This window comes from Andrena cerasifolii, chromosome 2, assembly GCF_050908995.1.
Source record: "Andrena cerasifolii isolate SP2316 chromosome 2, iyAndCera1_principal, whole genome shotgun sequence".
Lineage (NCBI taxonomy): Eukaryota > Metazoa > Arthropoda > Insecta > Hymenoptera > Andrenidae > Andrena > Andrena cerasifolii.
Genome location: NC_135119.1, coordinates 15,743,893 through 15,766,652, shown reverse-complemented (window position 1 = coordinate 15,766,652; position 22,760 = coordinate 15,743,893). Strand labels below are relative to the sequence as shown.

The window sequence follows — 22,760 nt, the reverse complement described above, 5'->3', positions numbered from 1 at the left end:
AAGCTGTCGCTTATCGTGCGATCGGTAAGCGAGAGTATTTGCGTATTTATTTTTCTTCATGTACAAACGATGATACCTACGATCGACAACGAAAAACGTCTTAAAATTAAAAATACCTGTGACAGGTTAACCAACGATAAAAAAAACAATTTCTTTTTGTCAAACGTTCCTGTAAAATTCTCCAGCCTCCCCCGTGCATTACCTTGGGAAATACCTGTGAATCCTGCGATATCCTTGCGTGTGGAAGACATCGATCGATCGACGGACGAATATACTAAACCTAAGTGTAGTTACGATCACTGTGCACATCTCCGGTTACGAGTGCCGTACTGTTCGCGAGACGCGCTATCTCGATTATTGCAACGCGACCAGCTGGCTATGCTTTCGGTGCAAACTCGTGTTTTGTATTATTTACGTGACTTATCCTAAGGACAGCGAGGTGTACGCGGACCAGCCTTTGCTTCGTCGAGGGGAGACCCGCGGACGGATCTTCAAGTTGTAGGATTAGGATAAGGAGGGCGAGTGAGGAACACGCGGCATTCCGAGATACGCGAGGAAGAGAATGATAGTAGTGATTGAGCAGTCGAATTGAGCTTGGCGCGCGTTCCTCGGTGGATTCTAGATAAGCCACTTGTAGCAAGAGGATTATCGATCTCCCGTCGACGTCGCGTGTATCGTCGCTGACCTATGCAAAGCGCAGTCTCGTTCTCGAGGGGACTTCGCTTCGCTCGAAAGGCCTTTCATGGACGGAATGGCTGATAAGGATCTGCGATGCGTAACGCGGTGTCGCGTGCGCGATTAAGTATTTAAAATTACGTTATGTACAAAACGGGGTCGACTCGAGCGTCAACCGACCCGTGCGCTGCATCAGTTCAGAAGGAACTCTCGCGGTTTGTCCTGAGCTGAACTGCTTCAGGGCTCGGGGTCATCGCCGGATTGTCATACGCGTAGTCGAGGGTTGTGTCCTCGCTCGGATGCCTCCTCGATAGAGACGTGATGGTAGTGTTTGGAGTGTTGTTAGCGATCCCGGTCGTGCTGCCACTGCCGCTGCGACTACCACTGCTGTTTCCGCTAACGTTTCCGCTATCGTTTCGCGACGGAGCTACGCTCGCGCTTATCGTCGGCATCATCAGTATTAATCCGTTCTGTCTAGCGGTACCAATCTCGGCGTCGTTCTGCGCTTCACGATTGCGGTGGCTGTTGTTGTTGTTGCTGTTGCTGGCGGCAGTGGTGCTGGTCCTCTAAAAACTCTATCGATTAGCAAGAGTGACGAACACAAGAGAGAGACCGTCGGAGAACTCCACTCACCTTCATCCAGTTACTGGTAAAAGCTCGATGGAACACGCCGTGCAACTGGTTCCACCGCGCAAGGCGCTTGGCGAATAGCCACAGCATTCCCAGCAGCGATAGACAGGCCGTAGCGATAGCTATAGTGACGAGCGTCCACATCTTGTCGAGATCCCCTGCAGATTAGGACGTCTCTTTAAGTTTTCGCGACGATGATGAACTTTATCGAGGATCAACGGAACAGGAGACGATAGAGCGGATAGAGCGCGCAATGGTGGCGCGTGCAGGTTTAGGCTCGCACCCCGCGATGCACCAGCAGCTCCCGCGTCTCCGTTCGATCGCTCGCAGCCCTTCACTTACCTCGGAACTTGGCGTACTGTCCCTGAAGCATGTGGCGCACGTACGCTGGAATCGAACGCGATTGTTAATGCGAATCAAGTCCGTCTGGCGACCAACTAAGGATGGAGTAATAATCTTACGAGCTACGTAGGAAAAAATCATTGACGATCAGTCGGGCTTTTCGCTTTCGTTCGGGAAAGAAGGGAAACGGACGGCGAGAACGTTTCTTGCAACAAGGGAGCACGGTTGCGCGGCTTTCTTTTTCCCTTAGAGCTTTTAAGGGGGGGGGGGGGCTGGTGTATCGGGGCGAAGAAACTGATTTTTTTTTGCATAAATCAATAGTTGATCGACTTTCAGCAGTGGTCACCGCAGAAGCCTTTTTTCAGAGAACCTTCGAGTGATGGACAGTAACTTAGTTATTGCTAGATATTTTTAAATAAAAAAATTACGATGCACGGTACTAGATGCAACCGTTAAAAAGAAAAAAGATTTTTTGAGAAATGCGTTATAGCTTTGGAGTAAAAAATTTCCAAAGACCACCCTTTTTTCGGCCTCCTGACTGAGCATGACCCCTTAAGGGGAGGTTCTGGTCTAGAGCCCCAAAAAATAGGTGATATTTAGGAATTAATTAAAGGAAAACTACTATATATAATTTAATGGGATTTGTTGCATTGTATTAAGGATGTCTTATGTTATAGAAATATATTTTTTGTTTTATAATTGATCAGTGCAAACAGCCCTGGGGAGTCGTTAAAGTTAAGGCGTCAAAAAATTGATCCAAATCGGTGGGACCTGTATCTCTAAAAGTTATTATCCGATTCGACTGAAACCTTTTTTATTTTGAAGATTATTCTTTTTTCTAGGGGGGGAACTAAAAAAAAATTACAAAAATTACATTTTTTTTAGAAAATAACGACACTTCACGTTTGAAATCACTTTTCCCTGTATTTTTCGTCCTTTCAACGCCTTTAAAAATTATAAATTTTCAACTTTTTGTAATTTTTTTAGTTCCCCCCCCCCTAGCCAAAAGAATAATCTTCAAAATAAAACAAGTTTCAGTCGAATCGGATAATAACTTTTGAAGATACAGGTCCCACCGTTTTGAGAACACTGTTTCGAGAAAAACGCATTTGAAGTTTTACGTGAGCGCCGAGTAGCCGGTTGTGACCCATGTATTTGCCGCGACTCAAATGCCTACAACTTGGGGAATTTTACGAATTTCAACAAATCCTTTTAAACCCGTATTCCTAAAAGATTGAACATTCGAAAAATGATATAAAAAAAATCGACATTTAGACCAGAACCTCCCCTTAAAGTTTTACGTGAGCGCCGAGTAGCCGGTTGTGACCCATGTATTTGCCGCGATTCAAATGCCTATAACTTCGGGAATTTTACGAATTTCAACAAATCCTTTCAAACCCGTTTTCCTAAAAGGTTGAACATTCGAAAAATGAAATAAAAGAAAAATCGACATTTAGACCAGAACCTCCCCTTAAGTCAGAGTTGGGGTTGGATGCGGAGCAACAATGTCTAGAGTAAAAGGGAGAGAAGTCGTTTCGACATGCGTAGATGGAAGCGCCGTGTAAAAGTTGACAGCGAGAGGACCGACATAAAGAAACGGGGCAGACGGCACGCAGGTAAGTAGGCAGGTAGGTAGGTAGGTAGGTAGGTAGGCAAGCAGGCAGGCAAGCGGTTGGATGAGTCATCGAGAACGCGCTGGTGGGCGGGAAGTGGTTGGAGGGACGGTGGTCAGGTGCAGAGTCAACGGACTTGAACCCAAGTAACTCCTGTTGAGCCACGCGGGTTGGGGAAACGATTGGCCTACTACCTGCACTGTCCTTCGATCGATCTCATAACGCGAACACTCTCGGACCGCTTCGTTTTTCTATGCTCCTGTCCCCAAAAGAAAGGAAAATAATGCCGATTCGCACATATGCCTGGGCGGGGCAAAAATATGAGGAGAGGTACAGGAAGAAGAAGAAGAAAAAAAAAAAAGAAGCTAAGGGTAGAGGTATGGGATAGTCGAGAAGATTTGGTCGCGAAAATTCGCCGTTATGCGAGTACTGGTGTAAAATCACGGCCCACGGTTTTCCGATTGCTCACCTTGACACTTGCCGTTGCATACTTCCTGCTGATAGTTGTTACCGGTTTCGTCACAAACGGAGGAACATGGCTCGCATTGGTTGTAGTAGTCGTTGCAGTGCTCGAAGGGGGAGCATTGAACCTCCAAGCATTTTGCGCCCTCCGAGTGCACCGCTCCTGACGCACGGCCAGCGATCAGCAATCCCAAAGCGAGTTGTACCAATGTTCTCATATTCCTCCGAGATTCCAGGCTTCCCGACCACGGAGTCCGGCAGCCTGATCCAACATTCGTTTTCTCGTCTGCTCCAAGGACGTTCTGAACGGACAGCAAGGAAAATATTGCGGGACAATAAAGGGCAATGGGGAGAACACTTCAGGGCCGGACAGACACCGGCCGTGTCCCCGGGCAACGAAAAGACGAGCAACAGACGCGGTGCTAGCGAACAAGCTCGAGGAGCCATGGCGAGGGCAACGGCGGCGGGAACGCGAGACGTGACTCACCGATGCAATGGTCGCGTCGGTTGTATCACGCGCCGCCGACAAATTCGAACGAATTGCAGCCTGGCAATGCTGTCTCGATCGCATTGCCAATGCGTTTGCTCCTGTTAGCCGAAGCTGCGGAATATTTGATCAAAGGAAACTTTTAGCGAGGAAACACCGACGTGTCACAACGCAGATGCGTGCCGCGACGGGTAGTCGAAGGTGAAACGCATCCGCGTAATTCTCAATGATCGTCTCAACGCGTACTCGTTGTACACGGTTTTCTAATTTCCCCGGTTCCTTGTTTCTCCTTTAAACTTAAATTGCGCCGCGATTTACGGGTCGCGAAAGCAGTCGGTTAGCATAAAGCGATAACCAAACGACGGAAGGGACATAAATTAAAATGGACAAATAGGTGGATAGGCATGTGCATACACGCGCGCGCGCGCGCGTGTGTATACACTCGGGGAAACGGTATGCGAAGGAGAGAAAGAGAGAGAGAGGGAGGGGAGAAAAGGAAGGAAGATGAAAGGATGACGGAGAGGAAGCGGTGGTGGTCGTACCTGGTACCGTAAAGTGCCAGGTGAACGTGATCGTGACGTCGTTGCGCGGCTGTGCTAGATCGGCCAGCAGAAACGTGAAAATCGTGCGAGTTGCAGCGGAATCGTAGAGGCATTTACGCGGTGCGTGGCCGCGGAGCGTGCAAAAAATTAGGAAACTGGGGAATCGTTACTTTCCGAAAGCGGATGAACCGTAGCCGCAAAACCGGTCGACTGGAATGTTGCCAAACCGGTTTCGACGACGCGTCGCGACCGGTCCGAGCGTGCGGCTACAAGTTGCGGCAGCGACCGAACGTTTCGAAACGAATGCCGGTGCGCGTTATTCATTTATGTTGATGGTTCCGCGGTGCACGATCCAGGCCCGACCAGTGGATCGCCCGACGCGAAACAGGCAAACCCCCGAACGAAAGGATCCGGTCTGGCCGCTCCATTGTCGTTCGGTGAGATACGCTTGGCTGTCCACTGTCCCGCGACGGCGAACGCTCGTTTCGCGCGCGCGCAACGCGTTACGATACTTCCGTCTCTTGGCTCTCTGGACAATTATCTGATTTCTCATCGCGAAAGATCCGTCGTTACGCGAGGACCGAAACCGTGCGCGTTTTTCGCGGATATCGATCGCGAAATCACGGAGCACGCAATCGCGAGCAAAGCGAACGTGAACCCGTGGAATTTGTTCTTACTTGTGACGAACTGGCGGGATCGTTGAATCCGGGAGCGCTGGCGAGTATCCTTCTGCTGCGGAGCGAATACAATGGACTCACATACCGCCGAGTTCGACCCACGCAAACATTCGAAAGAAACACCTCGCCGTGTCGACTTGCCGCGCTAGACTGCCGGTTACCCCGCACTCTACTCTCCTCTACTCTATACCACCGAACCAACCGTTGCCTCTATCGGCGCCTTTTTACCTCAGGCATTCCACGCACCTGAATTCCACCTCCTCGCCAACGTCGATGGATCTTCCCCCACCTACTACTGACCTGTCGCTGTTCTCTGCTCTCTCTCTCTCTCTCTCTTCCTTCGCTTCTCTTCTCTTATCCATGCGCTGGTGCACGCTGCTCCTCCTACTGCCGTTACCTGGTCGATGCCGCGGCCCGCCCCCCTTCCCGCTTGTCCGCCGCAGGGTTCTACCTGTTGCGACCAGATCGCTTCTTACAACTCTCGTGGATCCGCGCGCGAGTGACACCCGTGAGCAGTCTTCCCCGGATTATCGAGAAAGATTTGGTACCGAGGAATTCTCGATAAACCGGGGCCGAGGTAGTAGTTCGCCCCTAATAAATTTACCCTCGTCGGGGCCCTCGCCCCCACCGTCCGACGAGGAGACTGATCGACGTAAACCGAGAGTGAGTGAAATAGCGCACCAACGGGAAACCCTCGGACGACCGCGAATTGAGTCATTCAGTATTGAATGTGAAACTTTTCATATCACTGATTAGGGTAGATACACCGTTTCTGACCATTTCACTGCTTTTGGCCATGTGCTTAATTGTCTCATTTTTAAATTGCTCGCGGATCATTATTATGTGGAGAATTTCACAAAATTAATATTTTGTTTAGCGTAAGGTACATGTACCAATAACTAGCCGTTTAAGGAAACACGGACAAAGTATAATGAATATTGTGTATAAAATTAACAATTTAAATGGAACTTTTTTTCATTCATAAAGATTTTGTTGTTTCTCATCAGTACTTAAATGACAAAAATTTATTACAGTGTATCGCAGTAGAATTTCTACGAATGTACTTTTGCCCTAAGGACACTTGCTACATATGGTAATAGTGAAGTAACGCTTTAAAGTTCATGAAAAAGCCCACAAACGGCGCGCACGATTTTTTCAATTCGTGTAACACGGGTGTTACCCTATGATTACTAGGGGTGAAGGGGGTGTACCCGTGTGAACCCTTGGAAAATGTGTATATTTTGTGGATTTTTTTACAAGTCAACGGCTTGATGGAGATTTCCCGTTTTTTTACTATCTTTACATAGTATTATGAACTACTTAAAAAAAAAGTTTCAGTTAAAAAACTATTGTTTTTCGGAAGTTACGCATACATATCCGAAAGTCTGTTGATATTAGACGGCTAAATGGTGGGCCTAAAAACTCGCGCTACGTTCAACCAATTCACTTCCAATTTTGCATGCAGGATCGTAATAAGATTCCACATCATCCAGCGAGGGTTTTTTTTTATTCCGATTACCCGTTTATTATTTATAAAGAAAAAAGGTGGCCTTTTCTCTTAGAAAAATGTAACTTTACCTTCGATCTCTCACTATTTCTTTATTTGCCAAAATTTTCAAAATCAGCCCCGTTGGACGATAGCTATTGACATACTTTGTAAGAAAATTTTATTGTTTTTGATTTCAGACACGACATACAGCTGTTTTCAGGCCCACCGTTTAGCCGTCTAAAATCGAGAGACTTTCGGATATGTATGTATAACTTCCGAAAAACGATAGTTTTTTAACTGAAACTTTTTTTTTAAGTAGTTCATAATACTATGTAAAGATAGGGAAAAAACGGGAAACCTTCGTCAAGCCGTTGACTTGTAAAAAAATCCACAAAATGTACACATTTTCCTAGGGTTCAAACGGGTATAACCCCTTAAGCAATCTTCAGCAGACACTTTACAATTTGGTGAAGTCGTTGATATTCACCATTTAAATTCTCTTCTGCAGTATTTCACAGTGTGTAACGGGAAGAAGTCACTTTCCAGTGTGTAAATTACAACATTTAGTGAACGCAGTCTCGTTTGAACTCATTTTCATCGAGAAACCTTAAAAAAATCCATTGGTAATACTTTCATCAACATTTATCAAAAACACGAACATTTTATTTTTCTGTACCGGGTGTTTTACCTGGCCCAACGGTGTTATTGCTCTCGGCAGTCAACGGGCAGCAAACCCGGGATCGCAGGCCCTCGCAGGCAGCGAGGAAGCAAAACTATGGGGTGGGTAGGTCTTTCCCGATAATCCTGGGAGAAAAGCATTTGGATAATTCGAGGAAGACTGTGCTCGGTGGAAAGCGTTTTCCAGTTGGGAAAAAAGGAAATTGACCGTGTGCGCGTGCTTACGTGTTTTATTGCGTATTAAATATTCATACAAAGGTATAAGAATGTTACAGGCGGAGCTCTACGAACGCTCCAATGATCACGAATCGTCTGCAGAGAAACGTCGTTCAAGATGTACCGATGGCATGATGGACCGAAAGGAACTTTCCCCGAAGGAAATCCCTTTCGATCGGAACGCGAGGCATACTGGTAAATGAATGAAGGGATGAACGAAGGAATGACGATGGCCAGGAAAAAGAAATGAAAAACGGAGACACTGACGTTTCGTTATATTTTCCTGTTTTATCGCTTCCAAGGAACGACGACCACGTCGCGTTTGGAAATCGGTCTTGCGGATCGTATATTGATTTCTCTACGTTCGTACAAAATATATATGTTTTATATCGTGGTTCGTCCCCACGACGGTCGTCTTAACAGCACCTAACCGGCGTATTCCGCAAACACCCTCTTCCGTCCTTCGCATAGGTACATACCTACCTATACTCTTTGCTTCCCGTTGCTTAACGCTTAAACGCATCCCCCGTTTAAATATAAATCGGTGGATCAGCGACTAGCGGGGAGAACTAAGCGGAGAAGGGGCTAGAAAAGCTGCGAGAAAGGAGTGTTTCGATTCCGTGAAGAAACATTTCCGTGGGCCCCTCCCAATTCCTGTGCAATGAATAATCCTCGTCGAACAAACACGCGCAGGCGTATATGTGAACGTAAACGTAAAGGTGAAAACATAACTCGCGACATTGCGGCCTGTTAGAGGCTTAGTTCCTCCGGTGTCCGCTGGGATGTGTTAGTCTCGTTCACCTTTACGCAGCGGAACCAACCAACGGTAAAATCGCGCTACAAGTTGCACTTGCTGTAGCTGCAGAGGCACAAACTCCAGCAGCCCGATCGCGTGTCGCGAGCGTCCTCGCCGCGCGTCCTCGGTCTGGTCGAAGCGTGATCGATCGAGTAGCAGCAGCCGGTAACAGCGAGACGTTGGCCAACGCTCGCGGGCTGCTGACATGCCTATCCTCAAATGCTTCTGTGACTCGAGCAGTTCGTGGTATTGGCGATGACGGTAGGGATGGCGGAAAAACGGACGCAAGGCTCTGAGAGGGGCGGGGAGGCTCCGCCGTCTTCCGATCTGGGCGCGGGTGCCGCGATGCCATTCTGAACGTAGTGGGTGAGCCTGGTAGGCAGGCAGCCCGCGTTCAGCTGGTAGAATACGATCAGCTGCAGCAGATCGTAGAACTTGGTTATGCCCTTGTCGATAGTGTATAACCAGCAATTGCATCGCTCGTCGAACACCTGAAACCAGCGTCCTCCACAATTCCGAACAGGATCATCAAAACGATAACTAGATCCGGTGAAATGATTTCTTACCGGCTGTATTTGCACGTGAAACACTTTCTCGCTGAATTTGTAGGTCAATACGTACGCGCCCACGTTGCTCTTGCTATCTCGAACCAGGAACACGCTGAAATGGCGGCGATCCGATTAAGGCTAGCTCTATCTATGTAGAGAACTCCTTAGAGAACAGTAACCCGATTTCACTTACCCGTCCGCGGTACCGTGATCCCTTATGATCCCCGCCGCGATGTCCCTCTTCAGTCCCCTGTGGAACCAGGGCTCCAGGACGTGAACACCGTCGTCGAGTCCGTGGAACCTAACCATTCCGCAGCTCGGCTGCGCCGCCGGCCTCGAGAATGGCCTCCACGTTCGACGCCAATTCATCCCTTCGCTCTCGGCGATGTCCTTAGCCTCCTTTGGATCCTCCACGATCCTCCCGACGCTTCCAGTAAAGTCCATTGCCACGCGAGACCGTATCGGTTCCTGACAACACCGTCCATTATTCAATAATACGTACCTATATTCTTATTTCCTTATTTTCTCATTCACTTTTCTCCCTACTGGATTCTACCGCTTTGCGATTAAATATTCTTACGTAGAAGTGAGATAACTATAATAAAGACTCATGAAGCGTGACAAGTATTTGTCTTCCGGTAGTGCCGGTAGCATTATTACCGACGAAGCATTATTTATCCGCGAACCGTGGCTTTCGTCCAACGCACTTCCACCGAACGGAACGCACTGACCGCAGATGTGGTGGGGGATCGATGTAGGGCTCTTCAGTGGGGTACATAAATATTGGAAGATGGGGTAGACACTTGGACACCGAGCCCCCTAGAGCTTATGCCGACTCGTAGTAAATAAATAAACAAGTAGTGTATATTACTGCATCTTCTACCCTCGATTGCTAGATCGCGTTACCGGACTATGTCGAAAGATATTCACTGAACCAGACACGACGGCAATCCAACTGCACGAGCCAGTCCTTAGGGACAGAGTCACTGCCGATATCATCGATTCGAACTCCAAACACGCGAAGCTACGATATTATATCTTTGCGATGTTAAGAATTTCAGTGACTATCGAAGGGAAACCAAACCTTCCTCGGAAAGAGGGGGGGATAAGCAATGGACCGAGTGCGACGCACCTCTTCCATGTCCGTCCGGAACGGTGAGACGCTTCGAATGAATAGGAGAGAAGCAGCGGCAGAGAGATAACTCGTTCAATGTCAAGGTTCTAGGTGCGCAGGCGCGCGGCAGCGATGCGGGGCGTGCGTATATGTGTGCGTACCTACCTCCGTCGGTGTGAAAGTTGCGCAGTGTGCACTGCGCACGACCGATCGAGAAGGTTCGCGCGACCAAAACAACGTAAAGAAATCGTCTGGACGAGTGGGCAGGACAGTGCGGTGCAACGAGAAAGAAGAATCGCCGGCGCAAGTGCGGGTTACGGTTCCGTTCGGATTCGTCACACAATAGTTGGCGAGGGTTAGAAAGGTGTTGTTGATTTGTTCGTGAGAAGCACGGGTCGACGGAAACCGGGGAAACGATGGCTGACGCGTATCTCGAGGCGAAATCGTACGGTCGCAGCGACAACTCGATATATATATTCGTTGTAGCTCGCAGCTACGCGGTTTGCTGGTGCAGGGTTTTTGCACGATTTTCCAAAGTTTAGGCCCACGTGGTTTTCACAGCACCGAGACACAAAATAGGTGCTCGCGGTGAGGAGGGAAGGTCGACGATTACGAGAATGTGCGATTGTCGGAAGTCGAGAAAATACTGTGCGATGTGGTGTTTGTTTTTGTCCGTAAACTCACGTTGTGAACGTTGGCGTATTGTTCCTTCTGATGTTCCCCGTTGGTTTGCTCGCACTGCCGGTTCTTGAACGCTTTGTAGTTTTCTCTGAGTTGCTTGCCATACTGCGACAAAGAGAAATTACTCGATTACCGGTCGTCGCCGGCTGTTAATGCTACGTATTCGCGTGCTCTGTCTTTTAAGATCCTTCCATTTACAGTATTTCCACGCATGCGAGGTGTGTAGGCACAGGCAGAATAGCATCCAGCTTGCTCGCAGAGAGAGAGAGAGAAATAGAAGGCATAGCGGCAAGATGAACAAGGTCGGAAATCGAAAATCGAAATAGAAGGCTTTAGGTTAGAACCGCTATATATCATAGCAGTAGCGAGAACAGGCTTGAAACTGGCGCAGGCGCACGACGGGAACGAGTTCGACATCGAGATCACGACCACTGCCCACAGTGCCCACTGCGTATGACAAATGCATAACGGTGCGAAAACGCCAACACGGCAATATCGTGAGAAATGCGGCGCATCGTTCGGCGGAGTAAACGATGCGCCGATATATGTAGACTGGTAATTTCTGGTTACCTTGGCGAGACGCATGGCCGTGAGCCAGAAGACGTAAGACTTTTCAGTGTGGAAAGTGACGATCTTGAGGCCGGATTCGCTAGACACTGTGTTTTCGGCTTCCGTGTTGCAGGACCGCCTCAGGCAGATACCCCACTCGAACGGAGAGTTGAATCGGCTCTTCGCGGTCGTGATCCTGTACAACTCGTAATCCGACAAGTGAGCGAACGCAATCAGTTGATCATCTCTCTGAAATCATCGAATCGTCCACCGGATTCGATACGTTTAGTCGTTAATAAAACCGATGGAACAGAAGAGGGGAGCCGATTCTCGAGTCTGAACGCCTGTGTTTATAGGTATGCTTTGTGAAATTCTCTGCTTTCCGTACCATCAGCATGGGAATATTTCAAAGACCACCTACGTAAGTAAGTAGGTATCCTGTGTAATGTAACGATCTAATCTGTTTGCGTTCTCTTTTGCTAGTTTCTTCGAATCGTTAAACGGAAATTTCTCAACGGCCGATCCGAACGAGCTCCCGTGATGGCCGATAATATTCTAAACGGCGACAAATGGGAAATGCTTGAGCAAATTGCAAATACGAGACATTCAGGCCACGCGTAGCATCGCGTCGCGTCGAGCAGGGGGACCAAGCCGTCTTTGTTTGGCTGAAGTTTTCCCGTTTAGTTAGCACCGCATTGGTAGGAGGCGCTAGGTACATCACACACACATACCTACGTGTATCAGTGAGCACGACACACAACCTTTCGACGTTGGTGAAATGTTACGCACCTCATTGGTAGGAGGCGCTACAAACTCTGCGTCAACTTTCGTAAGAGGGAAGCTTGGCCCCCCTGGGTATGGGTACTACTCGACGCCAGGGGGGCCAAGCTTCCCTCTTACGAAAGTTGAAGCAGAGTTTGTAGCGCCTCCTACCAATGAGGTGCGTACTAAACTGTGAATGTGTGAATTGGTGTGAATCGGGACGTATGTGTATGTGTATACGTGTAATGCACCGTTTACTTTAAACCTGTCCACGGATTGTCGCGCCAGCGACACGTATGCAGCAGATAGAAGGATAAACATTGAAATTGAATATTTCTTCTTTTCTTAGGAAAAGAAAATATATTCAATTTCTTTGTATATCCTTCTATCTGCTGCATACGCGTCACTGACGCGACAATCCATGGTCAGACGGCCTTAGAAAGGGTAAACCAGGGAAAGTGAGGACACTTCCTCGTGTCTGCGCCAAACATTTCTAAATGACGACGGTCGTCATGGTAACATTTCACCAACGTCGAAAGGTTGTGTGTCGTGCTCACTGATACACGTAGGTATGTGTGTGTGATGTACCTAGCGCCTCCTACCAATGCGGTGCTAACTAAACGGGAAAACTTCAGCCAAACAAAGACAGCTTGGTCCCCCTGCCCATACCTAGGATTGCATCCAGGGTTGCCACCTTTTCACCGTATAAATCCCGGCGTGCCACAAATTCCACCCGGAGATTCGAATATAAACTCGGAGATAGAACAAGCAAAAGAAAAGTTTTGTTCCCGAATATCCGGAAAACAGATGTGCAATTCTTTTAGGTTCAGAATTTAAAAGTATCTGTTTTTTTTTTAATTAATAACCTTTATTGTATATAAAATTGATACCATTGTATAATACCACAATTTCTTATTATCTCATTTTTTTTTTACAACCCGGAGATTTTTTCAGTAAAACCGAAGCCCGGAGATTTACTTGAAAACCCGGAGCCTCCGGGCCAAAATCGGGGAGGTGGTAACCTTGATTGCATCCTGCCAGTTCTCCCGTACCACCCTTTCAAATAGAAATGGTAAATCGCTAAAGAACTACAAATACAAGAATCCCCTTGAATCGCTGGACAAAATGGGACGAACGCCGGATTCGGAGGCGCTGCGCCGCGCCGCGCTGGAGCCAATCGACGTTCTCGAGTAGAGGTATAGGTTATGTTGCGTTGTTGATGTGGCCGGAATCGGAACCGGTTTTGAGTAACACCAGAAGCACGGGATCCACGCACAAATCGCAGCTCAAAGAGATACGACGAGCAAACATATGTGGGGTAGAAACTCATGTGGATGATTTGGTGTGAAATTTTTGTGAATATAAGGGCTAGGCTACACATACCACAGCGGTCAGTCGTTCAGTTGGCGGGCACCTGCGACAGCTTCGGATTTTTAAGTCGGCCGACTGTCGGTGGTCAATGCATTGCATATGGGTGTGGACACACAAACGACAAAAGTTTCGTTCTGTCGTTCTGAAAATCATTAGGTCTGTGACGTTGAAGAGAAGTAGACATGGATTACGTTTATCTAGCAGCGTTTTGTGCGCTTGCTATTCGACTTAAAATCACAAGGAAGACAAAAATAAAAACGGAGATACTGGATTCATCCACTATACAGTGAAAGACTTCAAAAAGGAAAATTTTATACTATGTTCGAAACATTAAAACAATATTCAGACAAATTCTTTGCTTACTTTAGAACGAGCGTACAAAGTTAAGGCGAACTTTTGAGTTTGTCACTTGTCAAAACACAGAAATGAAACTCGCAATCTCTCCAGAAGAAAGATTAGCAACGACAGAATGTCGGCTGTCTGCACGCACCCAGCGACAAAACAGTTGAGTCGTAATGGCGGGCCGACTGTTACAGGATTCGCGCACGACTGTCGTACGACTTACAGTCGTACGTGTAGCCTAGCCCTAAAGGCTGCCATTTTGCGAACGAAATTGCGGCCCGTTTTCTCCAGTTCGTTCAGACGCTGCGTACACCTCCGCGAGCCCGGCTTAAGGCTGCGCCACTAGTGCAAGGGAGAAACAGATACATTCTTCTTCCTTACGCTAGTGGCGCAGTCGCCAGCCGCCCATTGCAACGGCAGCCTTAATAAGGGGACTAGGCAGTCGAAAAATCGATTTTTTATTGCATTTTCCGAAAGTACTATCTTTTCTCAATAAAATGCCGCTTGATTTATAGTAAAATTCTTTGCCCAGAAACTTTAAACGCGTTTTTCTCGAATATTTTTTTCTCTTCATTTTTTCCTGATTGCGAGCGAATTGAGGTTCAAATCGACTTGGAAAAAATTACAGGATGTGTAGAACATGTGTCATTTCGGCGCAAACCTCTGAAATGGTCCGTAAAAATTCGAGACTTTCATAAAAAAAATTAAGAATTCACCGGATTTTTTTATGAAAGTCTCGAATTTTTACGGACCATATCAGAGGTTTGCGCCGAAATGACACATGTTCTACACATCCTGTAATTTTTTCCAAGTCGATTTGAACCTCAATTCGCTCGCAATCAGGAAAAAATGAAGAGAAACACGCATTTAAAGTTTCTGGGCAAAGGTGACGCTATAGGTTGCCGCTTGACGTTTTTAGCTGCCAAATCTGCAATTGTGAGAATTTTACTATAAACCAAGCAGCATTGTATTTAGAAAAGATAGTACTTTCGGAAAATGCAATAAAAAAATCGATTTTTCGACTGCCTAGTCCTCTTACGCCGGGCTCGTGGAGGTGTACGCAGCGTCTGAACGAACTGCAGAAAACGGTCCACGATTTCGTTCGCAGAATGGAACCGGTACGAAACGAATCGTTAACTACAAGGAGACCGCGACCCCTAAGAAGAAGGAAGAGACCGTCGGCGGAAGGGGTGATCTCGAACTTGTTTCTTTCGCTTAAAGCAAGCGAATCGAAATATACTTCAGTGAAATTAGGATGTCTTCGGATTAAATACCAGCAAGCTAAATATTGGTATGGGCCTTTATTTTGTCGTTTTAAACAATATGTCAAAAGTCCTCATCGATCCGACCGCTGCTTAAAATTTTACAGAGATTTTATAACATAAAATCGAGAAAAAAATACGGATTTTCAGGGGTCAATTTCAATCTCCCCTGGAGTGAATTTGGGCAGCAAACAAAATTGCGTTGTACTCAGGAGGACATCCCCTATATATTTACAGAGTTTCATAATTTTTTTTTAATTTCCGGGTTCGAGATCTTCCCCTGTCAAAAGTATGGGGGTTGAAACTTGGTAACCCGACACACATGAAAATGGTTAATCCCACGACAAAAACTCATACGACCTTTTTTGTACAGAATTTCCTAGTCTACAAATTACATAATAACTATTTTTGTGCTACACCAGCTAGATAACGATATATTAACGAGAAACCGTTATTATTTTTTTTTCTTTCTGTAAAATTTTTAGCGGCGTCCGGATCGATTGGGATTTTTAACATATTGTTTAAAACGAAATAATAAAAACACCCATACCAATATTTAGCTTGCTGGGATTTATTCCGTAGGTTGGGCAGATTTCCGTCTAATTTCACTGGACTCATAGTAGAAATCGTTATATGGGTCACGGTGTCCTCAGTGCTACGAATACGAGAACATAATATAATCAGCTTTGGTGGCAGGGCAACAGCGGAACCAAGGAACATATCCAGTGCCAAGTGGGTAGACAAAACACAGGAGTAAAAGAAGAAGAGAAAGAGAGAAGAAGGTGATCCCCCGATTACCGACTCGTATTTTAAGTCGTTCCTCTAAGTTGCATTAATTTGTTCGACGCGATCGTGATCGCCATCGGTATTCGGTAACATTGCGGTTGTTCCGTCGACAGCTCTTCGCTCGAAAAAAAAATTAAAAAAAAATTAAAACCGACTTCAAAATAATAAAAATGCACTAAAATACTCTCATATTTTTTAAGTCGACATCAGATTGACACAGTGCAAATGATGAGGCGCCGACTTAAAAAATATGAGAGTCGTACATTAAATAAGGGGAAAAAATATTTTATACTTTTTAGTGCATTTTTATAATTTTGACATTGGTTTTAATCTTTTTTAAATTTTTTTTTATTTTTAACTTTTCAGTTCTATACATATTGACACAACATGCTGAGGAGATATGCGCGTACGTACATAAAATAATAATAATTAGGTGACAATAGTCTCTATTATTAACCAGAACTGGCAATATATTGGGCCAATGTTGATGCAGTGTAGGTGGGACCACCGGGGCACCGCTCTCTTTCGAATAAAAAAAAGATCATCGAAATCGGTCCATATGCTGAGGAGTTATGCGGGGACAAACATAAAGAAGAAATACAAACGGGTCGAATCTATAATCTCCTCCTCTTTGAATTCCGTTAAAAACGGATCGCATTTTTGTGGGGAGAGGTAAGTTAGCGTCAACTACTTAGAAAGCTTGCGTACATATGTAGGTAAATACCCAAGTACATGCGAATGCAACGAGATATAGGTACATCGAACGAGTCTTTTTCATCTTTCGATTCGTTGAAACAGCCTTGATCGGATAAATCCACCGGAAGCGTCTCTGTCGAGACACAATTACTGATACCTAAACAATTACTGTCACCTTAAGCAATTTTACTTAAAATAACGAATAAATAAACTATAGTATATAATCTATAGGTACTATAGATTAATCTGTAGGTACTATAGATTAATCTATAGATTATATATTATAGTTTATTTATTCGTTATTTTAAGTAAAATTGCTTAAGGTATAGATTAATTTATAGGTACTATAGATTATATACTATAGTTTATTTATTCGTTATTTTAAGTAAAATAGCTTAAGATGACAGTAATTGGTTAGGTGTAAATAATTGGGTCCTTTACCCTACGCTCTGTGTTCCGAGGACGCTGAGCGACTGGAGCGACGTTAGATTTTTACCGAAATTCTTTATAGCGATGTATCGCGCAGCGAATATGGAAGAATCAGAGCTCCCCCAAACCAACGCGAATTTCGCGGCGCGGAGCGGATCCGCCGCGGATCAGATAACACTGCCCATAAGCCACCACGTATAAAAAAAACCGCTGCCCTATCTGATCCGCGGAGCGGACATTCGCGTTGGTTTGGGGGAGCCTTCAAATCGTTGCTCGGAACTCTTCGCGTATAGAGCCGCGGTCGCGTATCGAAAAGCATAGCGGGGGCAACTCCGCGACGATCCAGCCATGCCGAGTACGGGAGAGGAACGTACGGCGAAACGAGGATATGCTTTGGACTGGGTATTGTTGGCGTAGCACCCTACTCACCGTGCTTTACATAACGTTACAAAAACGGCCGAACGAATTCGCAGGGGAGACGTTGATCGCTCCTGACGACGGCGACGATGGCGGTGCCGATGCTGATGCCGATGTCAATACCGATCCCGCTGCCAATATCGATGCCGAAGCCAATGAACGTCGAGGGAATATCCAAACTAGAGAGAAAGAGAGAAGATAGACAGGCAGATACATAGAAAGACAGTCAGACAAGCAAGTAGACAAAGCGAGCGCTTAACGAATATGTCGCTAGCATTGATGAGAAATGGGGTTCGGGCGAGATATTCCGGTGTTGGTATGACAAAGAAAGCGAGGGAAAAAAGCGAGTGCGAGCGGAATGGAATGATTGCCTTCGGCGAATACCGTGGAGTCCGAAGGTAAGAAAGAATGCGCAGCACATTGTTCGCGCCAGGACAACTCTACAAGCGCCTGGCATCTCTTTGGAAATCATATTCCTTTCGTGGAAGACTCGATCGACCTGCTGCCTGAGAATCGACTAAATAAACGAATAAAGAAAGGATGCGTTAGTCACGGCTGGATCGGCTATGGATTGCGCAACAGTTACAAGGTCTGCGATGCTGGTCGAGTTTCGTTTTCCTACAAACTCGAGGAAACGTTTACCTATACGTATGAAAATCCGATGACTGCCACGCTCTCGTGCCAACGGCGCACAGTGGTCGGACGCACAGAGAAGTGGGAAAGACACATAACTTCGGCATTTCTCAATATTTTTTAATTATTGTTTTTCTTCGTATTACTTTTTAAACATCAAACTTAATATAATCTTAAAGAAGTAATAATATGACCTTTCACAAATAGGAATATCACTAATGGCGTTATAAATTAATATTTTAATATAAGTAGAAAAATTAGCTTGCACCAGTTGAGGATTAAGCGACGAACGAGCACCTACGCGGGACCAAATGTCTTTGGTAATAAACCTGAAATGAACCGTGACCTGCTACCAAGCCGTTTACACAAGCCGTAAATTATAAGATTGATTAATTTCAATATAAGATGAAACGAATCTTTGAAACAATAAATAAAAACACTGTTTTATAGTTTATACTTGTTGTTTTCATGCCACGAAAGCATTCACAGGTATCACTAACCATTCTTTGTATCGCGTGGCTTCGAATTTCCTTTTATGAATATCGCATGATTTGCAATATACACGTTCGACATGGCGATAAATCCTTCTGTTGGAATGCATTCCTACGAGAGTAACAATATTGTACAAGCACGAAAATCATTCGAAACGCTCAGCGAAGAGCCGTGAATCTATTCGGGAGTCCTCCTGTACCCCCTGAAATTTCATGCGTTCTCGCACTTTAAACATTAATATCAGCTAAAGTTGCAAGAAGTAGCGGCTGATTTTTGCAGGACAATTATGCGATGGTATCTAGTTTCAAGATATATCATCGAGAGAACGTAGGAGCGCGTAGCTTATTTTGTAAGCCCAAAGAAAGCAGTTCCAACCAGAAATTATACGTGCCTTTCTTTCAGGCTCGAAAACATGATTTTGGTAAAATATTTTTGAAAAGTATTTACGTCATACATAAGCTGATACTATACACAGTACATTTGACTATAAATGTCCCCAAATGTGAAGGAAAAATGTCTAAACTTTTAGTTAGAACTAAACTAAACTTTAGTTAGAGTTTAAACTTTTAGTTAGAAATCTGTCAGAATCCCGCTAGAATACGAAAGGTCTACTTCAGACGCATTTTTCTTCCGTATTAACACTGGAACAACCAACGATTGACGTATACCCACTTCTACCGCAGGGGTCAAAATAACTTGTTTTTTAAATTAACAAGTCCTTCAAGAAAAGACATTGCATTTTATTGCGTTCTTATATATTTTCCTATTTTATGGGCGAAAATTGAATATAAACTGTGTAATAATAACAACAATAATAATAATAATAATAACGATAGTGATTTTGAAAATAATTACGCATAAAATTCAAAGACATTTTTTACAAGTTCCAATTATTTTAGCAGAGCATGTACCACAGACTTGTTTGTTACATGTACCACAAATATTCTTCGTTTTATTATTAGTACAATATGCTAGTTGACACCGTTTACGTTTCATCGCAATATGTGTACGGTAGAAGAATGAAAAAATTGAGCAAACATAATACACGTATCTTATGGCACTTTTTGTACAACGTGTACGTATGAAAATATACTTAGTTCTCTAAAAATGAAACTTCTGAAACTAAAAATTTACCTGCGTTCCGTGAGGGGTCAGAATGACCGATCTCGGTATATGTAGGTATACTATACTTGAGCTCATTAGAAGGAACTTGTCGACCGACGAGGTTAGACCAATTCTGCGCAGGTTGACGCTCATTGGTGCCGGGAGAAGCCACCATTGGCTGTACCCCCACCAACGCTTTTTCGGAGCCAATGAGCTCATTCTACATGCGCGAAACGGGTTCCTTCTAATCTGAGCTCAAGTATACGTATCAATTTAAAAGAAAAAACAAACGAAGATCAAAACTATTTCACAAAATTAATTATTTACATATTTTAGAAAAATTCATACGAAATTTTAGAAAACAAATTGTTTTGGAAATGAGTAACGATTAGAAGAAATGCCAAACAAGTCATTTTTCAAAAAACACATCCATTTTCATAGCAAGATTGATTCATTGGCTACCCGAAAATAATAATCGATACCTAAAAATCCGACTTTCATAATTTAAGTTCTTTTCCACGTTCCGACCACTGTGCGGCGCTGCGGTTGGTTCGTTCGTTAAATTTCATTTTACGCCTTAGCGATTCATGCGCCAAAGGAATTTTTAAAAATTTGTCGAAATTAAAGTCGAAGCAAACTTTCCTCTAGTTGACAGACATTTCCCTTTCCGACCGCTTATCGAATCGTATCGAATGATTCGTAGACTACTCGCTCGCGGGCCACCCACGCGCCCACAACCCGAAGAAGCTGGACAATCGACAGAATTTCTCTGTGCTCGATCTGTGTTCTGCTTTCCTAGCGGTAGGTATTTTTCCACTCTTCCCTTCAAAATATGCTTTCACTGTCAGCCAAAAACAATATTTCCCCCTCGAAGAGCGAAAGACACTTTTCCGAATGTTTGTCAACAGCAATCTCGAAGACACTGGGATTCCTCGTACGTGCGAGGCCTTAATGCGGTAGATCTCGACGTTGTTGCCCGTTAACAAGATTAGAACTCCTTGCACGTGAAGCCGATCACAGACAAAAAATAAGGAGAGAGGAAGGAGCTCGCAAAGCAGAACGATTCGTGCATTTGGCGTAGCAGTTACGAGCCATCGAAACGTCCAACTTTCTACCGGAAGGAACAGGTTCACTGGATTCGATTCGATTCGATTCGTTTCGGCTTGGTATATGGGGAAGCACGTGTGTATACAGATAGTCGCTTCGTCAGGCGAAATATACTTGCACTTACCACGAGAATCCCGAGTCCCGCGCGAAGCGTGTCCTGGCAGCGATTTAGCTTTCTCGTTTGATAATCACCGGCCGAATTCATGGGCCTTGGTTCTCTCGAGTTGCTGGCGTAAATCGACAAGTTCTTGGCGTCCTCGGTACACGTACAGCGCGAGACAGCTAGCCGTTTCGCGATACCAGCGTATTTTGTCCTCCCGGGAGCAACAGCAACGTATCATAGCGGGCGGATTTCATCGCGTTCCCTTTCTTTCCTTCCCTGCTGCTCGTCTTTCGCGGAAAACTTATGCCCGCTGCCGCAAGTGCGAGCACAACGTCGACACGTATCGGAACGGGAAGGAGCGCGCCACCACGGACAGCTGCAACGTTCTCGTTTTAATGCCCATCTTCTCGCTTGGCCACTATTCCGTTTCTCGCCGATGATCCGATGTTTCTTGCGCCCGTTCCCTCGTCCCACCACAACGTCCACAACAAGCAGGAGGAAGTTAAAGAGTGAGCAAAATCGTGTATGGCGGTGGAATGGTGAAGAGAGAGAAACAGGGAGAGAGGGTGGGGAGAGAAGAGAGGAGAGGTGGAGGAAGAAGAGAGACGCGGCGATGACCCAATAGGAAGAGACAGGCTACCGGTAGCAACGACAGTTTCAGCGGCGACACTTTTGGTTTTCCTTTTTTCCCTTGTCTTCTTTTCCTTCAGTCGAGAAGAGCGTAAATCACCGAAGGTCAGGCTTCGCGGACTGACGACGCGACGCGTAGTCAAGACGGTCGATTAGAGTGAAAATGGAGGTGACCGATGACAATTGAGTAGAAAGGAGCAAGAGAGAGGCGAGCGGAGACGCGTACATCGCATCCTATGATGTCGGGGCAACTGACGGATCGCAACTCGCAGCTCGCGCTTCAGTGCTCGTAGCTCGCAGCTCACCGGACTCTCATGTATATACACACACATATATATATATATACAGCGCCGGACAAAGATCCGAGGATTGCCGAATCGTCAGGCGGAAACAGCCGAGCCCAACCATTCAGCTGGTTTCCCGGCGGCCCGGCGACAGACTGCATAGGTTTTACGCCACCACTGCGCCGCGCCGCACCGCGCCAACGCGTGGAGAATTTCCCAGCCGCGATTACGGTCGCCCTTCCAACTTTCCCGAATCAGCTGGCAAACCACTCTCTTCTACCGTTCCCTTCCGTCGCGCCTCGCGAATTCGATTATACCTAATTGTAAGATCGTAAATAGCCTCCCCGGGTTTTCCAGTTCCTCCGCTCTCTCCACTCATTTCTCTCCCGTGCTCTACCATTCCCGCTAGCCACCACCCAACCACGGTACATTGGATTTTCGCCAGTGACGCACATTGACCGCGTTATGGAGAAAAAGCCGTAGCCTCTTATCAGTTTTATATTTTTCATTTACTGTAGAAATGTAGTTTAATCAATAGAAAAAAGTTTTGTTCCATTACTATAATTCGGTTCTTCGCAATACATTGATGAAGATCCCTGAATTTATCGGCGCGCTAACCAGAATGACCCCTTAAGGGGAGGTTCCGGTTTAGAGCCCCAAAAATAGGTGATCTTTAGGAATTAATTAAAGGAAAACTACTGTATATAATTTAACGGGACTTTTTGCATTGTATTAAGGATGTATTAAGCTACAGAAATATATTTTTTGTTTTATATTTAATCATTACAGACGGCACTGGTTAAAGTCAAGGCGTCAAAAAATTGATCAAAATCGGTGGGACCT

At 45.6% G+C, this 22,760-nt stretch overlaps 2 protein-coding genes and 1 long non-coding RNA gene across 10 annotated transcripts in view; 1 reads left to right on the top strand and 2 right to left on the bottom strand.

The window, feature by feature from the left end:
• Window positions 1-25: 25 nt before the first annotated feature.
• Window positions 26-5,673, bottom strand: LOC143366050 (uncharacterized). Its single transcript, XM_076806778.1, has 5 exons — window positions 5,429-5,673; window positions 3,730-4,024; window positions 1,648-1,692; window positions 1,309-1,463; window positions 26-1,241 (listed from the first exon to the last, which is right to left on the bottom strand). Exons 2-5 carry the CDS (start codon window positions 3,938-3,940, stop codon window positions 873-875), a joined length of 780 nt encoding a protein of 259 aa, XP_076662893.1. The 5' UTR covers window positions 3,941-4,024; window positions 5,429-5,673; the 3' UTR covers window positions 26-872.
• A 2,134-nt stretch (window positions 5,674-7,807) lies between these two features.
• Window positions 7,808-22,760, bottom strand: part of LOC143378928 (growth factor receptor-bound protein 14) — a 41,986-nt gene continuing 27,033 nt past the window's right edge. For all 6 annotated transcript variants that reach the window (XM_076831058.1, XM_076831053.1, XM_076831056.1 and 3 more), the window contains exons 9-13: window positions 11,521-11,748; window positions 10,954-11,055; window positions 9,349-9,623; window positions 9,174-9,267; window positions 7,808-9,098 (exon numbers count right to left, since the gene is read on the bottom strand). In XM_076831058.1, coding sequence (XP_076687173.1) covers window positions 8,823-9,098; window positions 9,174-9,267; window positions 9,349-9,623; window positions 10,954-11,055; window positions 11,521-11,748 — 975 coding nt within the window. In that variant the 3' untranslated portion in view covers window positions 7,808-8,822. The remainder of the gene's footprint in view (window positions 9,099-9,173; window positions 9,268-9,348; window positions 9,624-10,953; window positions 11,056-11,520; window positions 11,749-22,760) is intronic.
• Window positions 12,543-17,759, top strand: LOC143378935 (uncharacterized). 3 transcript variants are annotated; one of them, XR_013088390.1, is made up of 4 exons: window positions 12,545-16,018; window positions 16,389-16,428; window positions 16,516-16,694; window positions 17,621-17,759. It is a non-coding gene; the product is annotated as an uncharacterized LOC143378935 (long non-coding RNA). The 3 variants fall into 3 exon arrangements; XR_013088388.1 differs by having other exon boundaries at window positions 12,543-16,428; XR_013088389.1 differs by having other exon boundaries at window positions 12,550-13,100; window positions 13,216-16,694.

Excerpts from the sequence above, each read along its gene's own strand:
- LOC143366050 (XM_076806778.1), bottom strand. The coding sequence starts at position 3,940 with ATGAGAACATTGGTACAACTCGCTTTGGGATTGCTGATCGCTGGCCGT. Across the intron at positions 1,464-1,647 it reads ACAGTACGCCAAGTTCCGAG|GGGATCTCGACAAGATGTGG; the intron begins GTAAGTGAAGGG and ends CCTAATCTGCAG. Across the intron at positions 1,242-1,308 it reads TTACCAGTAACTGGATGAAG|AGGACCAGCACCACTGCCGC; the intron begins GTGAGTGGAGTT and ends TAGAGTTTTTAG.